This window comes from Periophthalmus magnuspinnatus, chromosome 14 (genome assembly GCF_009829125.3).
Source record: "Periophthalmus magnuspinnatus isolate fPerMag1 chromosome 14, fPerMag1.2.pri, whole genome shotgun sequence".
NCBI classification, from domain to species: domain Eukaryota; kingdom Metazoa; phylum Chordata; class Actinopteri; order Gobiiformes; family Gobiidae; genus Periophthalmus; species Periophthalmus magnuspinnatus.
Window position 1 is genome coordinate 29,661,413 of NC_047139.1, and position 17,706 is coordinate 29,679,118.

Below are 17,706 nucleotides of genomic sequence, written 5' to 3' on the forward strand. Positions count from 1 at the left end.
AAATTAGATACGAATCTGTGGACCTTTTTGACCTTTTATGAATACGTAAAACTGTGTGATGTGTACTATTTTAGCCAGTGAATAATTTAACATACGCCTGCAGTAAAAATATTCTCCAGTTGTATAATACATGGGTTTCAATTTCAGGCCTAAACTGAAGGACATCGATAGCCTCATACTAATTGAAAAACTAGATTCAAAACTAAACTCGATTGAGTAATTAACAACACTGAAAAAAATGAATTGTTTTCTCTGGTATTGAAATTGAGTTTGCAATCTTATAGTGATAACAGGAGCTAACATTTTGAACTGAGAAAAAACATCATGCACTAACAGCACTAATCTTTCTTATGTGTGCTCGAAGAAGGCGGCTCTTGTGCTATAGACTCTGATGGTTAGAGAATGAGTTATTATAGCCATTAAAGTAGCCTGGGCTTTCCAAGTGCAGCGTGCTGACCCACCTGTCAACAGCTCAGTAATAAAGAGCCTCACTCAGTGTAGTTATGCTGCAGGCCTGGTGTCCGGCTGTACTGATGGGACAGACGCAGGAGGCTGGACTAAACCTGTTAAGTGCAACTGCAAAGGTCAACTACACCATTATAGAAGATATGGATTAGGGTCATATTTACATTTTCAATAACAACTAATGTGCCGACAAGGCTTTATGAAAATAGGATAAAGCTCAGGAAGAGAGCCAATGTATTCGGGCAGGGCGATAATTTGTATCATAATATCAAAAAGAAAATTTGCCTTAACAATATAACTGATGCTATAGCTAAATGGTGGTATTTATAATATTTGTACACCCAGTATATGTTTAGGTTATTTAAGATGTAGTTTTAAGTTCAATATTAATGTTTTTAGTTTCTGCAGAGCCTCACAGTCCATCCATCAGACAAAATGTTCCCACTTCTACAAAATAATCCCTTTTGCCAAAACGATCATAAAAAGTAAATTGGTTCAACATTTCAATTTTCTTCCCAAAACTTAAGAGAAAAGTTATTATCTTTGACTGTGCGCTTCCGTAAAAGTACAAACTAAATGATAGTCACAAAAAGTATTTCAAATGGGTTTCAGACTGCATTAGGAAGAGACGCTTTTGTGTCTTTCTAAAAACATGGCATTATCCCACTTTCTACTGATCATCTGTTGTTATATTCTTACAAAATCATGATTACATTAATCACAATTAGCAGCCAGGTAGAGGTTAATTAACATCACTTTCTATTACATGTCAGTCATTCAGGTTTGCCTCTGGGCTCAGGCGGAGCTCGCACTCAGCTGCATGTATGACAGTAGATAATGGAGTCGTTACACATTTGGCTCTGATTGGCTGATGGTTGTCATGACAGCGAACAGGAATGATTTTAGGACCTCCTCCTAGACCCTGATTTCTTTCTGATAGGTCAAGGTTAAAATACACTGTGCAGAAGGACATAATAGGCAAACTAAAACATGTTGTCTTCTATTCTGGCGTACCTGGACAGGGCCTGGACAACTGGAACGTACATTATAACAGGGGAGGGAACTATCAACGTCAACCACACAAAATGCAGTTCCAAGTCAACAGATAGCTCTTGAGCATTTATCATTATTAACCTTTGATTTCATAGAAACTTCAAACTGAAATTCAGAATCTGATCTACAAAGAAGTCTATTCAAAATGAGCACTTAAGAATTTGAAGCAAAATATTCTATGTTTTGAATGATAAAAAGTCCTCAAAATGTAGCAAATACCAAGAAGCTGTAACCCATGAATAGGCGTAGTACTGCAGGTGTTTATAGTAACAGCAAATATAGTACCAGTGATCTTAACGGAAACATTAGAAGCAGGAGTGTATGGAGCCCTAGGTAAGAATCATCTTGGGGGGTCTGAACTACATATAGTCTTATGAAAAATGCATATTATAGACTCTGAGGAGCTCTTTCCTGCACTTGGCCCTGGGTAAACAGTATCATTTACCCCCCAGTTCAATGCCCCTCATTAAAAATAGTGGCTGCAGTAGCAGAGGATACTTTCTGAGTTAACTTTACTTTAATACTTTGACTACAGCACCACTTTTCTTCAGTCTGAATAATACCATGCTTTTACTTCATCTTGACTGAGAACATTTGAATTGCTTCCTCCACTTTTGGGAATTGAAAGCACCTAAACCTGGTAAGCTAAAACTTTACATCACGACCTTAGCCCTATCCCAACACACAGCGTACTTCCCTCACGCAGAGAGACAGCTTTATTAAAGAGGCAAAACGTCACCAGGGCTCCTCTCCAGCTCCGCACTTGTTTGCTTTCATCCCGGGCCTGTGAAAAGCCCTGGTAATAAATCAAGTCGACACATGAAAGCAGATAGTGTGGTATCCTGTGACTGCGAGACGCGCTCAAGCAGTCTGATATTTAGATTCCCCCAAGATACACCACCATGCTCTGCTCCTTTTGTGTCGGCACGGTAACACAAACACATATCAGAGAAAGAAGACACGCAAGATGAGGAATATCCAACAACGTGTGCAAGTCTCTTATCTACACGGAGGTCTACGGAGAGACTGAGACTGCAGAGGAGGAAGAAGAAGAAAGGCGTGATGGAGAATGTAAAGCAAAAGAGGAAGGGACCAAACAGAGGAGAAAGAGTCAAGACTCAAAGAGGGACTTTAAAGATGACAATTTACTGAGGAGCCATGATGAGAAGGAATTATACTGACAGGACTGGAACAGAGGCAAGACGAGAGGAGAGAGAAAAAAAACGGAATACACGTTTGATGAAACAGGTGCATGGTGTATAGTAGTACTTTAAAAAGGTGTGGAAAGTTATCAAAAAGCTTAAATAGGCCAAACAAGCACACAGCATCTATCCACTTATGTGTTTGATGCCTAAAATGTAACACATGCACATGTAACACAAGTTCTATCTTTTCACAAACCTTAGCATCATCATTTCCTCATTTGGCATTGGAGCCATCAGCTGCCCCATTAGCAAAATAACCTTGTTTATCTTAAATGTGTTGTATATGAAAAATACTATTGACATTTCTGCCCAGATTTCTCTTGATTAAACAAAATGAGTCATTACATAGAGGTTTTGCTCTCCAGTCACGCACATTTTGTACTCATTGGTACTATCCCCATTTTTATTTTCAACATTTTCAAATACTGACTTAAGAATTAAACTATTATGGAGCATTACTAAAAACAAAACCAAATGAGCATGTACTGTAATTTGACTAAATAGAATAAAAACAAAAAAAAAGCTTTATCACAAATCTGTCCCATTTCCTCATTCAATAATGCATGATTTCACACACTACATAATTGTGCCAATAGAGCAGCTAATGAGGGCTCTCCAGTGGGTAGACATTTTCATTCGGACATGATATTTGCTTTTTTGAGGACAGCCAAGTACACAAGAGTTGGAAATGCCAGGAGGACAAAAGACCCAGTATTTCAGAGCCTAGATATCAGGTTTCACAATGCAATTAATACAACTTACCGCAACGCATTTTAGTCAAGAGTTTACAGCTATAAGAGCAAAGTAGAGAGCCAGGAGGGCCATCTAACAGTTTCATAATATAGGAGCCTTTGCACTTAGAGGCAGTGAACCACCTGAGCGAGAGAGAGACAGTAAAAGAAAGTGAAGAGAAGGAACAATGCATGCAGAGGAGTGTAGGGGGCAGTACTGTACCTCTGTGTCCGGTCACTGAGGGCTCGGAGGCGGGGCTGTCTAACTGAGCAGTGGACTCTGGGGTGAAGGGATGGAGGGGGGCAGTGGTGGGTGGAGGTGGGGAGGTGGGTGCGTCTGGTGGAGGGCAAACACATACAAAAATACAACAAAACCAAATTCACATGGGTGCGGTTAGATAACACAGCAGTGAGGGCAAACTAAAGGGGTGAAATATTACATAACTAATGCATGAGAGACACAAACAACAAGTTAAAACTGACAAATAAAAAATGATGTCAATGAAAATGATTGTTTGAGATATTTAGGAGGTTTGGTAGTCGTACTTACCCTTACTTTGCACTACACTTGCGCTGTGATAAAATGTGCAAGTAAAGTGGATTATACGAATAATAAGACTGGTTTCATCAAAATGTGTTTTCAACGTTCATTGTCTTGCCTTGAATTATAAGTACATGTCTGATGGATTTATATTTCACATTTACATGACTAGAACTTTAGATCCATGTTCATGTTATAAATATAATACCAAAAACAAGACTTTAAAAACCTGTAATGGCACTTCCTTTAATATGACTCTGAAGTTTGCATACATTATCCATGTATCTAGACCCTACTTTTTGTGCTAAAAAGTAATGAAATAGGAATTATGGCTTAAAACACGGTCTGACAAAGTTAATGAGGTTACAACACTAGCTTCACTTTTTATGTTTTGGTCCTTGTACATTTTTACTGTCCGTTTTTTAATTGGCTAAGCTCCTCTGTCTCTCTCTGGGGCGAGTGTCCTGTGTGCCTCGGTGACATTTCAGCTTTAGCGTGAATCACTAAGAAGCACGGTGAACGTATTTGAGAGAGAAAAAGAGAGAGGGAAAGAGAGAGAAAGAGAAAAAAGAGAAGAGAAGAGAGAGAAGGAGAGAGAGCGGGAGAGGACGTCTTCTGGTTGTTGAGGTACCATTAAAAAGGTATTTCCTGAGAATTATGGAAGCAATTGCAAAAGGCTAAAGGCGTGCTAATCACTAATGAAGCGCGGGAACAGAGATGGTGCCATTTGAGAAGAACGAGTAATGAATCTGGTTAAGACTTCCTGACCCGCCTATACCCAAATGACTTTTTGTGGAACTGCAGAATTTGTCAGTCTAATAGCATCACTGTCATTAAGCATGTGGGTTATTCTTGTTGTTGCACAGGTGGCATTTGAAGGGATTGTTAGGAGCAGCGCTGCTTTAAGACACATGGGACTAGAGCATCCATTAAACTTCAGCAAATTTAAAGCTGCACTATGGAACTTTTCAGGGATAGGGTACACCACTTGCTCATCTCCAGATATTATTGCTTTGCCAGGAGTGTTTTACATAGAGACAAGCAGGTGGCGCCAGCAGGCCAAGTTACAGGTCAGATCTGTGGAGACAGGACCACTCAAAGTAAGCATGTCTTTCTTAGCAGTAAAAACATCTGAGATTGAATGAATGCAAGATTGAGACCTTTAATGCCAAACTGTCAAACATTCCAGGCAAAAAAAAAAAAGCAACATCAGAACAGTCACGAGAAAAAAGACATAGTGAACCTTTAACAAAAAGTCTGTAAAGTAGGATGAACTCAAGAGTTTAGACTTTTAGTGGTATGTCATCTTATAAAGAGTCAGAAACCACACTTCACTATGGTAAAACACAAGGTCATTAGTTATTAAGGGAGCCAGTGGAGGTTTCCACTTTGTGGCCTTGACTTGTCCTGGCCCTCAGTACTTCATGAACTATACATATTAAGCTTGTTTTTTTCCCTTCAGCCTCTCCATATCTGTCCAGCCAAGGACAGGCTGGAGTACAGCAGGAATATGTCTGCTCAAGGCAAAATACACATAAAATATATTTTCTTTTTTCAAGAGATTAAGGCTGCTTTTAAATACAACCAACTCACATGTAATATTAATACAGTGATCTTTTATTGATCTGCTCTTGCGCAAGGTCCCATGACCACAGGCTACCAAAAATAACACTAAAATGCTGTTAAATGGAACTGTCTTACTTTGAAAAAGCATTTTATACAAGATCTTTCTCAGAATTAAAACCTGGTATGAGCAATACACTATTCCATGAACTTGACAGAAGCCTATTTTTTATCATGCTAAATGGTGAGATTGGTTGTTTGGGTTTTTTTGGTATATAACATTATTTTTGAAAACTGATATGCTTCTGATTGTTATTATAAATTTGTGGAAGATGTTTGTCCCATACTGTGCCACCTTCTTAAAATATATAAAAATAGATGTATTTTTGTGTGCATTCAATAACCATAGAAAAACGGCTTAGAGACCATTTCACTGCATCTCCTCTGCAGTAGGTGGGAAATGACTTATCCTTCCTGGTGATATTCCTGACAACGCAGCACTAAATTCTGGTTTGTTCCCTATCCGTGTGTGGATCTGGGACGATGGTTTATTTAAGGAAAGCCATTGGAGACATTTGTGCCACCTGAGGCCCCTATCCCCCAGTGAGACAGGGTGCTCTAATCGCTCAATGCACAGCTCTGTTTGCAAATGTAACAGCATCCTGCCCTACCAAAGACTCCAATGGGCTTTACACTTGGAAAATAGAATATATTTTGTCTAATACAATAATTGTCTTTGTCCAACAACTCAAACATATCATCATTTATATTTCAGCAATTCATTTTAGAGGAAGTGCATTATTTAGTACACAGAAATTTTTGCATATTTATATAACATTTTGTTATACAGATAACATGATAACTTGTCATGCATTTACTTTTCTTTATAATTTCTATGGTTAAAATAAGGTTCCAGATTTTAGAGTTTCTATTTAAAACAATATTTCATGTTGAAAACACATTTGCAACAGGCCTTAATAAATAATGAATGAATGGTGAATGTGTACAGCATAGTGGCTTACCATTCAAATTTAGACATTAATTATTAAAAATGGTAAGACAACCAACCTGCTGTTCAGTCTGGACATTAGATTTAACAACAACAACATCATCATCTGCCTCCATATCTTACGGTGGCCTTAGTTTGCGGGTGTCGTATCATAGTAAGCCCCGTGCATTTGAACTCACCGTACACGTAGAGTTTGTATTCGGCGCTGCTGGTGCCCAGGTGGTTACTGGCCTCGCAGCGATACGTCCCATTGTCCGTCTTGTTCAGAGAGGTGAAGGTGAGGTCACGCCCCTCCACAATCATGCGCTCAATGTCCGGCAGGTCGCCCCCATCCTTAGTCCACATCACAGGGTCAGGCCTACCAGGGCATACAGGCACATCATTAGATGAAATGTGAGAGGAGGATATAGTATAGAAACATGGTGATGCAGGGACTTACGAAGGGTTGCCTTTGGATACACACTCCAGTCTGAGGTACTGACCCTCCAGAGGAACAGAATGGAGCGGGTTAATCTCCACACGAGGGGCGTCTGGGGAGAGGGGAAGTCACAGTCCATTTGAGAGTGCTTTTGAACAACAAAATGAAAAACTACAACTTGTATTATTGGCATAATATTGTGCTTATTTTTATACAGACAATATTTTGTTTAATATAATTGTTTAATTTTGAGTTAGCTTGATTTAACCTTTTAATCCACAAAGGCTCTTTGCAACTACCGAAATATTGATTAGTGCTCTAGATGTAGAGAGCATTTCCTTCTATAGTCTCTCCGTGCACAGGACTGATACACCTGAGTGATGCACCTGAGTGATGCACCTGAGTGATGCACCTGAGTGATGCACCTGAGTGATGCACCTGAGTGATGCACCTGAGTGATGCACCTCAGTGATGCACCTCAGTGATGCACCTCACTGATGCACCACACACATATGTGTACTCACAGTGGACCTCCAGCACCTCGGTGGCCTGCTGCGGTGTCTGGGACAGGGCCACGTGGTCCACGCGGCAGGTGTAGGCCACTCCATCATCGTTTCTGTCCACCTGCAGCTGCAGAAAGCTCTGCACCGTGAACGTCTTCCCCATAGGATTCACCACCTTGGCTCCTTCAGACAGAAAAAGAGGAGGAGAGTGAGGAGGGGTGGGGAAAGAATGTGATGGGTCGAGGGAGAGAGAAAAAGAGAGAGAGAGAGAGAGAGAGAGAGAGAGAGAGAGAGAGAGGGGAAGAATAGAGGGAGAGAGCAAGGGAGAGGCAAAAGAGAGTAAAAATGTCAGTGGATGTGCAGTTTCTGCTATCTTACTTTCAAATGCTATAAGAAAATAAGCATAAACCATTTTAGTCCCAGTTCAATTAAGTGCAGCAGAGTCAACGCCACAAACAATGCAAGGAATGAGTAAACCTAAAAAAGGACAAAAACCAAGAGTAATAAAAACAAACACACACAATGAAATATCATAATAATTCCCAGTGTATAAAGTCCAATACAACAATGCAATCACTGCTGTAAAAATACATTTAGCCAGAACGTAAATACTAAATATTAAAAACTACTCATCAACAACAGCAATTTCATGCTCATGTTTGTGTAGATAAAATGTAGCAGAAAGCAGCTGAACAGCTCTGTTATTTTCTTGTCAGTCTGCTTGTCTCATAGAACTGTCATGAACAAAGTGAGAATAAACGCTATATTCTTGCTCTGTCTCACCTTCAGCAAACACAGACTCACCGCCCCAAATGTTAAAACGCATTTCAAACTTCAATCAGCCTCTATGCAGTCTATGATTATTCTCAATGCGTTTGTACAGTGTGCCCATGGAGCCGTGCTGCCACACCTGCTCTGTGATCTGAACAGCTGAACAGCCTCATTACCATCAAGCTATTGGCAAAAATCTTCTAGCTCAGTGTTACCAAAAGTACAGGTGTCCACAAGTCATCTACAATTGGCCCACTGATCACACCATTTTAGGTTCTGCATATGTTGGCTCCCACTGTCCTGAGCCATGTCCAAATGACTGGTGTTTAATGCTCTCCATCTGCAGCTGCTCCAGTCCAGAAACAAAGGGCTTCAAGTACAGCTTTGTGATATGACGATAAAAATGTAACTGTGAGTGATCTGATATCTGTGATTATAGGCTATTTTGGTGACACGTGATTCAGTGCTTCTCTATGCTCAAACACATGACTCCTCCCACCCATTCCTATTGGTCATTGACAGGTGGATTTAGCCTCACAGTAAAGGAAGCAGGTTGAGTTGGTTCTTTCTAAAGGCAATCTAAACATAAATACATTAATTGTGTTATTTGTTTTTAGTTTTTAAAGGTTCTGTAATACACAAAATTGACTCTTGAACTTTAAATTTTAATGTTGATACCGCATCAAAAACAGACCTGGAGTTGTGTTTTGTTTCATTCTGAGTAAACAATCATTATTAGTGTGTCTACATCTCCAAATTTAAAAATGCTCTGTTCCACCTTGTGATGTCATGAAGTGGTAGTTTTTAAGTTAACAGCTATCTTTTACCTTTTGTTCAGTAGAAATAGGCAACTCTAGGACTGAAATGATCCAAATGATTCTAGTGAAAGTGTACTGAGTTTAAAAACACAGTGGAGCACTTCCTGTATCACCACATGACATCACAAGGTGGAACAGAGTGTTTTCTGTTTTCTCACATGCTGGATGCTTAATATTGGCCCTTTAAATTAAATTAAAAGAAAATAAATAAATAAAAGCAATGTGTTTTTCAACTAAAATTGATTTTTGCACAGCTCTTTATTTAACATAGGCCTTCAACGTTTTAAATCATGTTGCTATTAAAGTTAAAGTGGTTGTTTAGTTCTTGAGTTTTCTTCATGCTATTGATCCAAATACCAATAACAAGTCTGGTCACAGTATTCTTCTATGTGCTCCCACCAATGTTTAACTCCTCATCTGTGTCTTTTCTTACTCTCTTTTGTGCCAATCACCTCTTCAGCTCAGTCACCCAGCCACTGCTCTGAGCCCGCCTCCCTGATGAGACATGATTGACAGCTCTGCAGCGGCAGCAACATCCAGGCACACAAAGACAAGTTTTGGACAAAATAGTGAGAAAAAAATCACTATCTTTCAAATGTCGCTCTGTGATTTTACAGCTACAAATAGCAAAGTCAGATGTGGTCAGATTTTTGCACAATGGTAGTATTTTTAGAAAACCTTTTAAGAAATAGCCTATAAGCGGGCCGGGGCAGCCTGACCTCAGCAGAGCGCTCACAATATCCTTTGATTTGCTTCAAGGGTTAAAATGACCCACGTATATGGCGGCATAAATGGTCAGATTGTGTGTAAAAATAAGGAGAGGTAAGAAAAGTCCAGATGAAATTGGTGGATAATGACCAATCACCAGCGCTGATATAATATTCCAACACATTTGAGAGAACGTATGAGTAAGTAACACATTTGTTAAGGTTAAGTGCGGCTTTATTTGAATGAGCTCATTAATGGAATTATTGATTTAACCTAAAGGCCAGAGTTCAAAGAGAAGACTCCTAACCCTAACTCAAATATAAGATTTGAGATTAGTAAAGATTATTTTTTGCCTGTATGTACATTTATAGATATCACTATTGTCAGTATTTGTTACAATAATACAATAAAAAGCTAAATCAGTGTGTTTCTATGCCTCTTCATGTCTCAGTAAGCTATGTTTTAGTTTTGATTGCACTGTTATTCTGTTGAGGACCTAAAATTTAAGTACTTCAATCAGTGTGACGGACTCTCAGCTGTGACATGGACCACCTCATCCACTAGGCTGTCCTCCTCAAATCTGCTGGCCCACCATCAGCCCACCATCGGCCCACGAGCTGCATGGTGAAAGGCTAACGTTACAAGACTTATCAGCTCTCTGCGTCTGCAGTGAAGTCTCAATGACGAAAAGAAGTGTGTTGAAATACAAACTTGTGCTTTTGGGAGAGTGTTGGTGAAGATGGACTGTGATTGCTTCTGTTTAAGAGGGAATAGTGGCAACTGGTTTATCATTCGCAAAAGCAGATTTGAAAGTTATTTTTCAGGAATTTTGATATGTAGGAAAAACAAAAATAAAGTTCTTTTGCATACATACAATACGTATAATTTCTATGATTTTATCTAAACCTATATCATAATAATAATCTGCTATTTTACAGACAGATGATTGTGGAGATATTCATTCCATTTAGAAATATGACAGACTTGACAAATAAGCCTCAAAACTAATTATATTGTAGCACATAAAGCAAACTATAATTTTCTTATGTAAATATTAAAATAAAAATACTCATTTCAATATTAAAAGTGCACAATAATTCTATTAATTTTATTTGTTAAAGCAGATATATTATGCAAAATCATCTTTTCAGAGCTTTTAACCATGTTATAGTTGTTTCCCCTTCTCTTTTATTCTCTCAAAGTTGTTTTTGGTGTGGCAAACGCCCACTGTTCTGTACCTACTTCATCTTCCAATTTTATTTTCTTAATCAGTGATACGCGTAGGATTTGGCAGTATTGCACGATCATTTTGGCGCAAATGAAAGAAAAATCCATTACTAGCTGGTGTGATGTGCAGATATCCATAGGAGGAGCCGGCAACCTCATGGCTCTGAGGTTTACGGCAACGTCAGGGCACTGCAGTTTTCTAATGTGGAAGTCAGTGGACTTGTTTAATTTATTAAGTCGTTTTAGATGAATATTGTGATTTAAAACTTTGAAATGTCATAACATAATGATCCGCGGGTGTCATAGATTATAACTATATAGCAGAAACAAGCATAATAGGTCTTTTTTAATCATATTTGTCTTTGCTGGTTCTTTCATAAAAAAAAATATTTTTCCAACAGCATTTTCGGAAACATGGCGCTTCAGCACAGAAAATATTGATAGTATATAGCAAGTGAGGAGGCTGCACTGTTGACCGTATTTAGTGTTATTAATGACCAACACTGGGCTGTGCTCTGTGCTGTGTGTCTTTAACCAGCGTGTTGGCAGAGTGTGGAAGGAGCTGCAGCTGCTCTGTGGGTGGACTACAAACCACGAGCCAAATGCCCGGGCCTCTGACGACTGAAAACAGAAGAGACAACCGCACTAAAGTCGAATCTGACCCTTTCAAGTTCTTCTCACATGACAAAGAATGAGACGAGAAGCAGCAAGACAAAGAATGGACTACAATGAAAGAACATTATTCTAATCAAAAATCTATTACTCTGTTAGCCGTGTGGAAACAAAATATAACATTTATTTATTTTTTTAAACCTGCCATCTTTAACAATCATCTTCATTCAGGCTTCAAATTGGCACAGCGTTTAAGAGTTTAAGACATTAGCTAGCTTTTCTTCTAGCTTTTCTTCTAGCTTTTCTTCTAGCTTTTCTTCTAGCTTTTCTTCCTTAGGCTTAAATGAATATACGGATACTTTATGTATGGATGCAAGGTTAATTTGATTTTCCAATTATTTTATGAGGTTGTTTTTCAAACCAAAGGGTCTTTGTGCGAGGGGCAATAAACTAGGATGGTTTATTCTCACACACTTGGGACAGTGTCTGTAGGACTATAGGTGTCTCGCACCAAAAATGTTCTTATAAATAACAATAATACATAAAAAAAATAATAATCAGGTACAGTATGCAACTTTCTGTAGGTGGGACGTCACCTGCATGATTCCCTTGAAATGAAAAGTCATACTTCCGAACATTTTTCATGGAGATAGACAAGTTTTATGGCATAGTGTGAAATATTGTAACCAAAGGAACAGCATTTCCATGGAAACAAGCAGAAGATTTTTTATTTTGGTCTATTCTTTGGCTAAATCAACAATTTTATGAAGCCCTGTGAAGTGACTGCTGTTATGAAAAAATACATGGCACTGAAAACAACCTATGGTGTGAAAAACTAACCTTATAAAACAAACAAACAAAAAAAACAACATTTCTCCCATGATACTGTAGAGTTGTAGAGTACATCTTCTAGACAAAGTTAACAAAAAAACAACAACAACAACAAAAAACAAAACAAAAACAAAGGCTCTCTTGTAGGCCAAAAACACTAGTCTGTATTGCTAGACCCATAATTCCTTGTCTATAGTGTGCTCTGGGGCAGTAATCCCCAGTTGGAGCGGTGTTAGCGAGGTGTGGACATGATCTATTACCCCAGCTGTGTCCAGGGAGCAGGACCTGTTGGCAGCTCTGGTCAGCCCTGTCTCCTCAGCTCTGGACCGTCCTAACTGATGACTGACCCCAGGGAGATGCTGTGAGGTCTTCTATCAGAGAGAGGAGCGCTCTGACATGGAAATCCCACAATGCTCAGAGTGACTTGTATTCATAGAGATGGCCCGCACAAAGAGAGTGGGCAGGTCTGGTACTTGGCATTTGAATATGTACAGCTGTGCCGTTGATGAGCAATTGAAAAGACAATTTGGCATAAGTTGTTGATAATTTGGGCTCTTTGGGCAGGGTGACGCCACTGACTTAGTGAAGCGCAGGTCAAATGGAGAGTTTGGCTACATAAGTATATATTTATAGATAAAGGTGGACGATAGTGACAAAAACGTATATATTTAGTTCAAATTATCCATCATTACTGGAAGAGGGCAAGCCACCTTCTTATTTCCATAGAAATGCCACTGAATTGACTTGAATGCTCCACGGTATTGCATTAAACTTACCCCTATGGTGACAAGCAGATGACACCATAGGTCAGATCTCTGGAGAGGTGGTCCCTTGCTGTCACAGTGAGAATGCATGTTTTGGAAGGTATTTTTGGGGAATAAAACACCTGTCATTGTCAAGTTTAATGCCATACTGTGGAGCATTCTAACCAAAACAATGGAAGCGAGCAGGTGGTGTTGCATAGTATACCATTTTACCTTAACTTTTGTGCAAAACATGGCTGAACTCTGCGTTTTTAACAGCTTTTAAAATAGTTTTATTACAGACAACATACTATTCTGATTGACATACTACATACGGTCAATTGAAATACATCAAGAATTATAAATATTGCATGAGGTTTCAGCAACAGAAAACACAATTGAAACTCAAGTATAAAGAATAGAAATAATGTACACAAAGGTTACATGAATTGTGCAAATTGTGCTAATAATTTCTCACTGTTAAATACGATCACACAAATACATGGACATACAAAATAGATGAACAAAGGGATTTCATATCTTCGAGTAGTTGTACAGGACAGAAGACTTGGAGCTTCATAATCTTTTATTCATGCCACTGTGACCTACAAGAGCAGTGTTGAAATTACATCTTTAATAGTCATTGATCCAGTGTACCCTGGGGAGCTGCATACTTTAGTCCCAATGCAGACTGGCTAAACAGTGAGCAAGGTTAGCCCAAACTTCACAAAGAGAACTCAAATGAATTTTTACAACAAGAAGATTCTTTCTTCTTCTTCACAAAGTCAGGGCCAGTCTCATTAACTTCAACATGATCCACTTTGAGATATACCCATCCCTGACTGACCGACTGTCCGCCTATGAATAACGATGCCCACCTTAATCTGTGCGACTCAAGGGCAAACGGCCATAAATGAACAAACAGGCTGCAATTATTTACAAAGTTCATCTTTAAGGCTTCTAAGTGAATCCAATTTGACCCAAGTTGATTCAGCCGAGTTATTTGCGGGATTCGTTTTCTCGAGAACAAATTTAATAACTTAAATGTAACTTTTCTGCTGGAGGGATGTGCACTGTTTTGTCTCCATGGAGATGCTAAAGCTTATGTACAATGTTCCACAGTGATGTATTAAACTTATTCATCTTTATTGGGAGATAAGGACCAAGCTAAAAGTCAGACGTGTGGAAAAGGCACCCCGCTCACATCAATAATGCAGGTCTTACAAGGTATTTTTGTGCAATAAAAACGCCTATAATTGATTTCAATGTAAGGCAGATATGTTTAATGCCATTGTGGAATCCAAGGCATCCCATAAGAATATATACAGACTGAATAAGGAAGTCTGGTCATGTGCTGCAGTGTTTTGAATGCCGACACTGTACCATTTTATAACAATAGCGGCTCTATATTGCATCTATTACCTTTAAACTTAGCAACGTGCATAGTATATGTCTGCAATCCAATCGCCGTATCCGTGACAATAACACCTCTGACAATAGAATAGGGATGTGACCGCGAGTGAGCTTAAATCAAATCTGTGTGTTTTTTCCCATAAGCCTTTTTCGGATATAGCTATAGCCTAACATGATGAAGCAATAACCTCTGCAGTTTAGGTCAGGCACTATGATAATGTCTGCCCGATAGCTACATCCCTGCCCATATATTCGGGAAATAAATATTCATTTCATCTGTGCCTTGCCTTGGTCTCTCCACCAGTCCCTCCGGTTCAGCGGTGTGTAAACAAGAGCTACATGTGGAGATATTGGCAGAAATCTCAGTGGGATATGTGTAACGGAGACAGAAATATAGCAGTACAGGGTGGGACTAAGGGGGTCCAGGCCACCAAATAAAAATATTGTATTCAGTTCCACATGCAAGCGTCTCTCCCTCATATGCATGTAAAAAGGCAGATAGAACTGGCACACACACGTTTAGTATCGCACTGTACTAACTGCATGGCCCTGGTGGCCCTTCTCCATAATATAATCTCATTCCATCCCCAAGATCCCACACCAATATGTCACAATTGTCATGGATTCCCCAACACTGCTCCCGTCTCACACTAAACAGAGCTGGATACTGTCAGGAAGATGGACAAGCAAGTGCACATCTTATTTTGTGTTGTCTTTTGTGATGCATGTCCTTATAACAGTATGTGACGAATACATTTATACTATTATACAGGTAAGGCCAAAATGGATGAACTATAGCAGACACTGAATAAATAAATTCAATTAAATCTGTGGTAAATATAGTTAATTTGATGTCTAATTTATCTGAGATAATAAATCAAATATTAAGAATTTTGAGTATTTATATTTAAATTTCAGTCGTGTAGAACACTGGAATCATCCCAGTCTCTCCACAGCGATGAGATGATAATGACAGACTTCACCACCGGAAGAAATAACGCTCTTCGGTCTGAATAAATTTGGTCTTAAAATGCTCTCTGAACCTCTGTGACAAACGGTGTGAAAACTAACATTGATTTGGTCTTATCTTTCTGTTCATCTGAACCAAAAACGCCCCTCTGACTGATAGCAGGCTGAGGTGAGAGCGCTTAAGACCGGCTACAAAAGGTGTAATGACAAGAGAGCAACGGAGCTTTGCAGACAATTCACTCCAGATCCAAACATATTGACTGTGATAAAAGATTGGACAAGAATCTCTGCCATTCATATCAAGTGTCACATAAGTACTATCAACAAACAATGGACACGCAACCGATCTCCAAGACTCAGGTTAGATCTACAAAAGAACAGACAAAAAACATGTGAAACATGCATACTGCCGGTAGCGGTATATGGCTACATACAACCAACACACAGCCTAATTCGCCTGTTGGCTTGTAGGTTGGTACTTATACTACATACTAGTGCAGCTTGTTAAACTGTTAACAAACTGTAAAACAAATTATAAAAAGTAGGCAGATATTAAATAAAGTTTATGTCCAGATGTAGAACCTCTTAACAATAATGTATTAATATATTATCTTCCACAAGCAGCTACTACGAGGCAGAGTGAAAATGTGAAAATCAAATACAAATGAGATGATCAAAATGACTCGTGCCAAATTGATGATCATTCATATACTAAATATAATCTATGATCGTCCATACACAATAATATGAATCACTGAGTAATTGACCTTTACATACTGTTTTGAAATAATATATTTTGTATTTAATAACCAGTCAAAATGAAAGGTCCTGAGAAGCTCCTGTGTGAGGTTAATAGAGGAATAATGTGATCTGATCTTAATGAGACAGAAGAGATCCCCTTGAGACTACGGCAGCCCAGAGACGACACTACCAGCTCGTGTTAAACAGCCTGGTGCAAATGAAAGTATCTTTATAGGGAGTGCCTACCTCTCCAGTCTGGCACTGGGACCTGTAATAATTACCCACTGAGATTACCGAAATCTGGGAGACATATCACCTGATAATTAGTATGCAATAAGCTGCTTTCTATTCCCAGAACAGCTGCATTAAGCATAAATATATGCATTAATTGCATTTTTATTGAAATGTGCTCCTTGTGGGTTATTTGTGGTTTGAAGTTATTACTATTATAGTACATCTAATGCTGTGCCTGCAAATAGCTTTCTACTATTACAGGAGAATGATAATGGAGTAAATAATACCAATTAGAGTACTTCTAGTGTGCTAAAAGTGTACTATGTAACTTTTCTGGTGGAGGGACAGCCACCTATTTGTCTCCATAGAGATAGTATTGTTTTGTGAAGTATTTTGAATGTATATTCCATCTCTATGTGCAAGCGAAAAAGTAAAACATCATCACTTCTGGCATTTAGTGAGCCAAAAGGATCCATTAACTCCACCAAACCTGAGCATACCGGAGCAGCAAACATGAATTATTATGCAAATATAATAAGCAAAAGTGTTTGTCTTGGCAGAGATGATTTCAGTGTTTATTAATCCTTTGCTGTGTTCGGTGCATGAAGGAAACTTTACAACATTTAATTGGGCATTTAGGATCTGCAACACCTGGCTGCTAGCTCTACTCATTACACTGAGATTACAACGGTGTCTTTTCTGTTTTGGCAACCGTAAAAACAGTGATTCTCATTTCAATTTCTTTGTTTACACTTGCGGTGATTTAAATTAGAAGAGGCTAATTTGCATTTTGTGTTTTGTCTTTATTGTCTTTTGTTAAACAATGCTAAAACAAAAGTCATACAATGCTGAGGATATGAGACAATCTGTGCTAATGGAGTAAAGACACGCCTTAGAAAGTGTTCTCAAAAGATAAAATGATTTATATTTCCGCACAACCGCTGGGCGAATACAGTAACGTTTTTATTTGTGTTTCATTACATAAATATCATTATTAGTACTGTTTCCCGCTGCCTCTCCATGGGTTTCAGACAATTACAAGAGTGAACTTAATCAAATAGAAACAAGCAGAAACTGAAATGAGAAGTGTAGTCTGACAGCCCTGCGATAACAGAGAGGTTAATGTGCTGGTCTGAGGCTGACGCTGAATC

The 17,706-nt window shown here is 38.8% G+C and overlaps 1 protein-coding gene across 3 annotated transcripts in view; it reads right to left on the reverse strand.

Annotated features, from left to right (window-relative positions):
- cadm2a (cell adhesion molecule 2a) overlaps nt 1-17,706 on the reverse strand; it is a 234,638-nt gene that overhangs the window by 17,382 nt on the left and 199,550 nt on the right. For 2 of the 3 annotated variants that reach the window (XM_033978258.2, XM_033978257.2), the window contains 4 exons: nt 7,510-7,671; nt 7,007-7,097; nt 6,747-6,925; nt 3,678-3,791 (listed from right to left, as the gene is read on the reverse strand). In XM_033978258.2, the coding sequence (XP_033834149.1) occupies nt 3,678-3,791; nt 6,747-6,925; nt 7,007-7,097; nt 7,510-7,671 (546 nt within the window). The remainder of the gene's footprint in view (nt 1-3,677; nt 3,792-6,746; nt 6,926-7,006; nt 7,098-7,509; nt 7,672-17,706) is intronic. The other variant, XM_033978259.2, reaches the window with a different exon arrangement.